The sequence below is a fragment of the Echinococcus granulosus genome (assembly GCF_000524195.1).
Source record: "Echinococcus granulosus chromosome Unknown EG_S00103, whole genome shotgun sequence".
In the NCBI taxonomy this organism is placed as follows: Eukaryota; Metazoa; Platyhelminthes; class Cestoda; order Cyclophyllidea; family Taeniidae; genus Echinococcus; species Echinococcus granulosus.
In genome coordinates, this window is record NW_020170483.1 from 21544 (window position 1) to 30492 (window position 8949).

The following is an 8949-nucleotide window of genomic DNA, read 5'->3' on the forward strand; positions in this document are numbered from 1 at the left end:
ACTTTCTTCGACATCATTTTCAACGTCCCACTGAGCTTATTTTCCGATTTTTTTCTCGTCGTCTGTCTATTTGAGATCTGGTACTGTTTTCCATTTAAAAAACATCGAAATTACTTCACTTACTTCTAATTTATTGAATCACGAAGCGTTCTCTGCTGCTGAGATGTTAACGTACATCGGCTCTGACAGTACTTTAACAACAGTAATGCAGTCACCCAACAATTTGCCTTTTCGTTACCTTACGCACAATTAGTTGATGTTGCTGCGCTTAATGTGGCGCTAATAAAAAAGGGGATTGGTACTTTTGTGGGAATGCTAAAAAATAAGGATGACAGTGGCTTTAAGCCCTCGAGAGCTCTCTGCTTGCTTATTATTCAGTTGAAATTAATTTCCACAAATAGTTGCGGCGGATAAATAGCGGAAAAATTAACGCCATATTGCATCAAATGAGCTACATGCTTTGAAATGCTCATTTGACCAATTTGTTGCACGATACGTGAAAAAATGGTTGTATTTTAAATAACTATGATGTAACACCCTTCGGACGGCGAGTGAATAGGTTGGATTAACGTCGTGGGTGAGGAGACGCCATTGATGCCAAAGGAGGGGACGAATTCGGTATTGGTGAGGCGCCACTTCTGTACCTTGAATTAGCCCTCTTGTACTTCGCTAAGTGGGCTGGCCTTCGGGCCATGCCAGCAGCCCAGACACCTTCTCTGTGCTGAATACATATATTCTGCCCGAGTATTTTATCTTCTTTCGTCTTCAGAGAGTCTCGGGACGCTACACAAAAAGCCTCGCTTTGCACGATTTAAGGCTTTTGTCCATAAGCATATTCCACGACTCAAGGATGTAGAACCAGAGGTAGAAGAGTAAGCTAGTAAAGCATTAGAACAATCCCTTCTAGCAGTTGTGATTGTAACACCCTTTTGCATTAGTAACCTGGGTTCCGGGCCCAAGACTGATGAAGTATTCTGCGCTTCACGGAAATCTTCGCAGCACTGTTTTGAGCGAGTAGAACGGAAATTGATAAGTACACATTATTTCCAACACGGTAAAAATAGTACAACAGAAAAATGGGCAGAATATCTATCCACATCACCAAATTTGCACACCCGGCAAAAAATAAAGAGCTAACATCAAAATTAGTAAAGCTGCGAATTCAGAGATTAAGGAAAAAACAGGCAACTTAATACGTCCAAGAAATTTAGCCACTAGTTATTGATCTCAGGCTAAATTCTGCAACATGAGGCGAATAAGTGGGTTCAGAGTAATGTATGCGTTATTTAAAGGTGTTAAATAAAGAAAATGTTGATAAGTTAGAATGTCCTTCTGCGAATTCTTCCAATAAATCTGTGCTAACAAATAATTACTGATTTAGTTAAGAATTTCCCAATTTCTGCTTTATTTTCCGAAACCTATTGTAAAATTAGGTCAGAATACTATCACTTGACGAATGGAATCAGATTTGTTAGAATATTTCATCAAAACACTCAATGAGCAGATGCGGTGCTTATAATTACAATAGAAAATTAAGATATCGATCCAAATTAATAAGTATCCAATCCGTCGCAAAGTTACATTGAATTTTTTCATCTTTAGCTTTTTACTTGCTCAATCAGCTGTATTGGAAATTAGTGGATTTCAAAAATAAACAAACAGTGACCTTCTAATTGACTAATCATAAGCTAGTTTCACTCAAAATTCGTCCTGTGTTGTGCAGGCATGCCTAACTACGCTCTATCGGATTTTTTCCGCCTTGAGAAGATTGGCGAAGGTCTGGCAAAAGTACCTATTTTATTGTTCTAGGCACATATGGAATAGTATACAAATGTCGCAACCGAAAGTCGGGCCAACTTAAAGCCATGAAACGAATTAAGCTTGAGAACTTTGATGAGGGTGTCCCTTCGACGGCTATCAGAGAAATTGCACTTCTCAAAGAGCTGGAACACCCAAATGTTGTAACGTAAATTCTAAACATCCATGACTTTTCCAGTTTGGAGCAGGTTATCCTAGATCGCGGTCGACTGTATCTAATCTTTGAATATTTAACTCTGGATCTCAGACGGTATCTAGATAACAATTGTAAGGACGCTGGATTGCCTCCAGACACTGTTAAAGTGGGGTCTTACTTTAAGTTATTTTCTATCTAGTTGTTCATGTATCAAATGCTTCAAGCTCTTCTCTATTGCCACGCAAGGCGCATTATCCACCGTGATCTAAAACCCCAAAACATTCTGGTCGACGTTGACAGAAATGTTGTTAAGTTAGCTGACTTCGGCTTGGCTAGATCGTTTGGTTATCCACTTCGAAAGCTGACCCACGAGGTAACTTACACATCCCTTATATCTCACTGAAAATTTAACTGACCGATCTTCACGTGTTACAGGTCGTCACTCTGTGGTATCGCTCTCCTGAGATTCTACTAGGTGAAACTCTCTATTGCTGTGGTGTGGATATGTGGTCTATGGGATGTATGCTCGCAGAAATAGCAACAGGAGATCCTCTCTTTCGCGGTGACTCCGAGATTGATCAACTTTTCCACATATTCCGAATAATGGGGATGCCGACAGAAGAAAATTGGCCGGGCGTTACAAAGTTGCGCGATTATAATTCCAAATCTTTCCCATCTTGGCACACCAATAAACTTCGCTCTCAAGGAAAGATCGTGCGTGCGCTTGGCGCAAAGGGTCTTGATTTGTTAACTGTGAGTGACTATTGTGTTCCGCTCCTTTTTTCCGTTTCTCACTGTCACCGATATTCTCCTAAGTCTATTGAATTTCTCAGGAATTGTAACAATTTATTCTCAAAACAATGTATTTACTCTTTCGGTAGCAGTGTTACTATTGTACCCAAAAATGATGTGTTTGCTTGCAAGTAGCCGTCTCCTTGTTCAAACCTAGGCGCTTCTTCTCTACGATCCCGCATCGCGCATAAATGCGCAGCAGGCTCTTTTGCATCCCTACTTTGCTGACCTTGATGCAGAACTGCTACCTGCAGTCGGTGAGGAGTTTGTTGGTCTACCGGTAGACAAAATCCCGTCCGCTATCGCTGAAATATTCAATGCCGCGCTCACCGTTGCCGACAGCGAATTAGACGTAGAAGAGGACGAAGAGTCGATGAAAGAGGCGACAACCTCGGATAAGAGGGTATTTTCAGCGTTTCACTTTTTTTGCCGTAAATTTTATCCAGCTCCAACGTTTTGTCTTCCTTTTGGCTTATTAAGCCAAGGTTGGCGCCCTCCACGGTGTTACTGGGTGCGTCGGCATATCAGATCTCAGCGGCTCGTGCGAAGCTTGCAAAGGAGAGGGTGGAGACGTCAAAAATGGAGAGGCAGGAGGAGGCCCCAGAGGTCAAAAAATGGATTACGCAGCCTCTGGCCGAAAATTATCATGCCAACATGTCTATCGACTAAACTCTCATCATTAATTTCTTCGCATACACACACCACTCCCTGTCCTTTCATTATCGTACCTAGTTGTTAACTTTTGATACCGTGACTGTTATTACCCTGTTTGCTGTCAATTTCAAAATTTTCCCCTTTTATCATTACGTGTAAAATTTATTGGAGAGAGGGGTTAAGTGAATCTTATTGAAGCGCCTTACAACATTGATCGAAGAAAGGATCAGTTAGGTCGAGGCAGTTTGGGTGTGTGATGCAACTGTTTCTGATGGGAGCTAAATGGGGCAACAGTACGGAACTAGAGGATGCTCTTCATGAGGATGTGTTCGTTCTCTCTTCTATGGCGCTCAGCGCTTTGCAGTTTGTCCAAAATGAAGCAGATCTGTTTCACCACTGCGTTGACGTTTCCCTCCACGTCTGCTATGCGTTCGGTCAGCTCCTCACAGTCCTCAAGTTCAGCAAACTAGGAAAGGAAGGCAGTTCAATGGAGAGACTAAATCCAAATCTTGCAGCCTAAATTGGACAGTGATGATTTTACCAGGTCCTTGTTAGGCCTCTGCTGTGTTTTTTCGGAGCTTTTCATTCTGTTATCCTCATCATCGGAGTCAGCAGGTTGGAATGCAATCTGAAGAGGAGGAAAGTTAGTCGGAGAACAGTTATGAACTAGCTTACACCCAAAAACATTTCTTCCCGCATTCGACGGCGTTCAACAAAATCCAACATGTTGTCCCCATCCTTGTCGTACTTGTGGAAGAGGAAGTTTGCTTCCATCTCGGAGTAGCCGGCGCTGAAAGTGACAGCAGCCTTAAACAAGTCACTATTTCAAATATGTATGGTAAAGACCATTACAAATGAGGGTTTCACTGCATCAATTCACTGATGTTTCGAGATGGATGTAATCATCGTGGCAGCTTCAATATTTCAGTGGTTACCATTATTTATTCCAACGTTCCTACGTCATGAACCTCTTTTTCGTGTTTTTGACTAATAAGCTGTGCTTTCAATTGCAGTAGACCACTGTACCTATATAACGCCTTGAGGTGTTTGCGGCAAATTGAATTTTCCTACAGAACTGGTAGAGACCCCCTTATGAAAACTAAAAATCAAAAGGCAATTAAGGCGGAATATTGAAAGGGAAGCCGACCATCAAATTACGTGGAACTTAGAACAATTGCTCTAAGAGCATTTAGTAAGGACTGTCCAACCTCCACTCACGCCTTCATCGCACGTCTCCAAGCATTGAAAGAGAGTTCCATTTGATCATCAACTGCGGATTCGAGAACTTTATCTAGAGGCATTCTTCGGCGTTTTGAGAACCTTGCGAAGAATTCCTTTGTATTCTGTGAAAAGGGTTGAAACCATGAACTAATGAATAGAAGGTAAATAGGAAAATAGAAATGTTTCGAAATGGAGAGGGAGGATAGATAAAATTGGTAGGTGGACAGATGGGTGGATAAAAATTCCATTGAAAGAAAGAAAAAAAAACGACCAAGAATGGTAGGAGTGACAAGACTTAATGACACTTACGTGGCGAATATAGGCGATAAACTTGAAGTCATTTTTGCGTTTTGCCATATTCTCCTTGACCTTTGCATAGGCCTCCCCGATTATGGCTAAGAACATGTTGAGAAGAACAAAAAAGACAAAGAAAACGTAAACTAAGAAGTAAAGAGGTCCGAGGAGTATGTGTGTAGCTTTGATAGCATCCATATCAAAGTCGCCGAGAATGATACGGTACAACGCGAACCTAAAAATTCCCAAAATACGAAGCAATCGCCATTAACCTACGCTGAGAGATCGAAAGACTTAAATTCCGAACTGGTGGAGCCAAACATGAGGGTTCCAGCTTGCACAAAAGCGGCAAAGATAATTCCAAACATAACGGTGAATCCAATCATATCGTATAAAGCGTAGTTGATTGTCGCTGTCAGCTGCCCCATCGTTTCACTGAAACTGATGAACTTAAAGATCTAAATTGCCAAAAAAAAAGTGGTCATTGGAAAATATCATGAGAACGTCGGTGGTGATACATACCTGCAATGGGATAATAAGCATAGAAGAACCCGAGGACGGGATAGTTGGTAAAAAAATGAGGAGTGAAAAGTTTGATATTACTTTCCATAAAGGGAATTCATTTTTTAAAATAAAAGTCATTTTATTGACCTGAATCAGTGAGAAGAAGACAAGCAATGCAAGTAGACGTTTGTACTGCAATGCCATATGTGCAATATGTACGAATTCGGGGTAGACATCAAGGGAAGAAATCCCTTGCCTCAGTATACCCATGACCAAGGAGCGGTTGTAGATGTTGAGTCCGACACAAGCAACACACAGTGAAATGACCAAAAAATCGACGAGATGCCAAAAGCCACGGAAGTAGGATAGACCCATCTTGAAAATCTGCAAGAAGGTGATCTGAATCTTAGTGAAATTAGCGGACCAGTCGGCGTTTGTTTAATGAGTTGTAAGTTCACCAATATGTAAGAAAACGCTACTATTTGCTCTAGAAAGACAAAAAAACAATTTATCGGTGTTGTCACACAAAGTCAAAACGATTTTTAAATGAGTGACATCCACTGGCTTCAACATTTTAGTACAACTTACGTGTCAAACGCATGCCCGCTACTGTCAAAAGAAAACTAGGCCAGCAGCCTAAATTACTTATTTCTCTTGCAAAGCAACACCAAGATATTCCTTTTTGTTGCTGTCATTTTGGTGGTCGATCTTCCTCCCTAACCTCAACAGCAAACGTGCTACTTATGCATTTTGGAAGTAATAAAATAAACCTAGTCAAAACTTCATTTACCTCATGTTATCGCACTGTGGCTATTAACAAATGGTCATTCCATTAACAATGAAGAAATGACTTTTATATGCTAAGAAGTTAACCAACATTTAATTTATGTTTAAGATCATTCTGCAGTTATAAAAACAGCTGTTTGGGGCAACATTTTTGTGCAATTAGAAGTAAAAGTAGTCAACTTGCAGAAATAATCTCCTTGACAATGTAGTAGGCCACAAATACGAGGGAAATGATTTCGCAAACAAAAACGACATATTCAGAGAGGGAGTGCCGGTGAATTAGGTAGAGAGGATGAATATCCACTGATCCGATCACGCCTCCTGTGTAGGGCGTCTCAAATAAGAGTCTACAATTATTAAAAAAGGGAGGAAATTCTCCTCTTGCAGTGTTTTTAGGAATATGGTTTAAGGCAAGCGGGGTAGGTGAAAATTAAGTGATAGTGAATTCTCTTCTTCCTCCATCAAACACAGGTCCCATTCTATGGTGTGCAATAACTTTGTTCCTAAATAAACATAGAACCTTCGAAGAGACACTTCGTAAAAAAAAAACAAAAGAGGGCTAAACTAATGCGGCTTTTTAAGAACCGTATAAGCTCCTTATGGCTTGTACATAATTCTGATCATTTTTGCATCCTCTTGAAAATAGCAATTGTGAAATTTACTGATCCAGGCTTCTTGTTAAATCCTTTGGAGTAACTGGGAAGAAATGCTGAGGAATGATCAGTAGATGGCAAAATTTTTCATATATTCCGATCTCGAACCTTAGGGTAGCTTCTATAAGTGTAGCAACTCCTCATTTCACTAACCTGATGAAATTTGAGGCCATGAAAAGAAGGTATTCAAGTCACTAAGCCTAAAAGCAATCGAGACAATAAATGATGGGAAGTTAAAAAGCCCATGTGGTTTTCAGTCGCTGGCCTCAAACATCCCGCTAAAATTTCCTGGAGGTCTTTGATATGCAAGCTAAGTTATAAGAACAAAATTAAATTTGGAAGAAATACGATTACTTTTTGGCATAGTTTTTCTTTTTTCAAAGCGGATAAGTGACCCATTTTCCCCATAGGCATGCGGAGCAACTGCGCAGAAGGCGCTTAACACCTTGGCAACAGCTTTGAATCGAAATTCACTAACACGGAATATCATGGGTATGTTCAGTAGGTACTCTGGCGACTTTCCTCAGTTTTGTCATATTTCATCCCTTCCACAAAAAGATGTCTAGCAAAGTGTCAAAAATATTTGCGCATCCATCCACACGCTTCTGTCGGTGCACATATTCTACGCATCTTACCAAAGTAGGGGCCGTATTAAATCAGATCCAACTTTGACCTTCAGGTGCCTGTAACTGCCTCATGGTGATTCTTTTTTTCATGAATCGAATCCATGATTCTAGTACGGTTTTCATGGTCATGGCTGGAACACTCTGCAACTTCTACACCAATATAATCACTTTTGACTCATTGAAAAGTTACTCGATATTCGTAGTGATCACGCATGCTGATATCAACTTGCGATCTTGATAAGCTACTGTGCCCTTCAGCTGATGTTCCTTTCTCGATTAAATTTTACGTACAAGGCTCGCAGTCACTTGGCTAAAATTATAGAAACTTGCGGTAATTAACTGCGGAAAAGGAGCCCACCAAGGAAGTGCGATTACTGAGTGTTCAACTATGGGATTCCTCTAAGGACGACAACATTCAAAAACACATAGCTTTGAATTTTATTTTTTGCTCTCTGCTGACACGAAAGATGAACAAATATATTGATGCTAGAGTTGAATCGCGTATAATGAAGAATAGGAGATACATACTTGCTTTCGGCTAACTTCCAATATTATTCCTGATCAATTTTCGACTCACATTGCTTTAATGTACCTTCAATTACGTGTGCTCTTCAGCCTCCGACCATTCTCATAACCTTCCAGCCCTTCTATTCATTAAACTGTTATGTTTCATTAGCGTACCTTCTTGGGACTTGTATGACGATTCAAAGAACAAGGGGCCGCATAGATCAAATCACAAGCAGTTGGATAAATTTTACACACAATACACTTGAGACATCGAAAACCGCAATGAAATCATTGTCGCAAGTTATACTGAATATTGTACAGACGTTTCGATCATTTGACACTAAGGGAGTATAAGCTGCAAAAACTATAGAAAGTATTGAGTTTAACATTTGTTAAGGCCATCGGATATACAAAAAACGGATTGAACAAAATAAAAACTTCCGAGAGGCAATTAAATTACCTAGATTATAACATCGGTTTTTGGGATATCCTATAATCCGTCTATCTCACGGAAACCTAACAGCTTTGAACCACATAAAAGTGGACGCCAGGTCAAGTTCTTACTGTACGACACTGAAGAAGTTGAGGTTGGCGTTGTAGAGGGTAAAGTCAATGATAACAGCTCGAGTGGACTCGCCAGTCCATAGGTTGGTGTGGAGTTCTGTCAGCATTTCCGAGGTCACTTGGCGGGTCAGGCCGAGGTCCAGATAGTACCCTGAGCCCGTATAGGTGGCGATGGTACCAGGGACACTATCAATTCCAGACTCCGACGCACTTCGCCAACGCCATCTGAAAAGAAAGTTAAAGATGCATTCATTTAAAAATCAGAATTTGGAGGATGAGAAACCGATAAATCTACTGAAAATCAGTATATTGTGAAAGAAACTCAAGCCGAACCCAGACTTTCAACTTCACACATAAAAATGTATGACAAAACGCCGTTATTACGTACAGTTGT

At 40.5% G+C, this 8949-nt stretch overlaps 2 protein-coding genes across 2 annotated transcripts in view; one reads left to right on the top strand and one right to left on the bottom strand. All coding sequences in view use genetic code 11, as the record gives it.

Annotated features, from left to right (window-relative positions):
- Positions 1 to 1725: 1725 nt before the first annotated feature.
- On the top strand, positions 1726 to 3415 carry EGR_08324 (Cell division control protein; the record flags this gene model as incomplete). The annotated part of the gene is made up of 7 exons (XM_024497573.1): positions 1726 to 1777; positions 1810 to 1966; positions 1997 to 2120; positions 2154 to 2327; positions 2390 to 2707; positions 2904 to 3149; positions 3227 to 3415. 7 exons carry the CDS (start codon positions 1726 to 1728, stop codon positions 3413 to 3415), a joined length of 1260 nt encoding a protein of 419 aa, XP_024347996.1.
- A 286-nt stretch (positions 3416 to 3701) lies between these two features.
- EGR_08325 (Polycystin-2) overlaps positions 3702 to 8949 on the bottom strand; it is a gene marked incomplete at both ends in the record, with an annotated part of 9789 nt that continues 4541 nt past the window's right edge. The window contains 9 exons of the mRNA XM_024497574.1: positions 3702 to 3866; positions 3942 to 4028; positions 4076 to 4190; positions 4619 to 4743; positions 4931 to 5150; positions 5192 to 5373; positions 5438 to 5803; positions 6408 to 6552; positions 8556 to 8780. Coding sequence (XP_024347997.1) covers positions 3702 to 3866; positions 3942 to 4028; positions 4076 to 4190; positions 4619 to 4743; positions 4931 to 5150; positions 5192 to 5373; positions 5438 to 5803; positions 6408 to 6552; positions 8556 to 8780 — 1630 coding nt within the window. The remainder of the gene's footprint in view (positions 3867 to 3941; positions 4029 to 4075; positions 4191 to 4618; positions 4744 to 4930; positions 5151 to 5191; positions 5374 to 5437; positions 5804 to 6407; positions 6553 to 8555; positions 8781 to 8949) is intronic.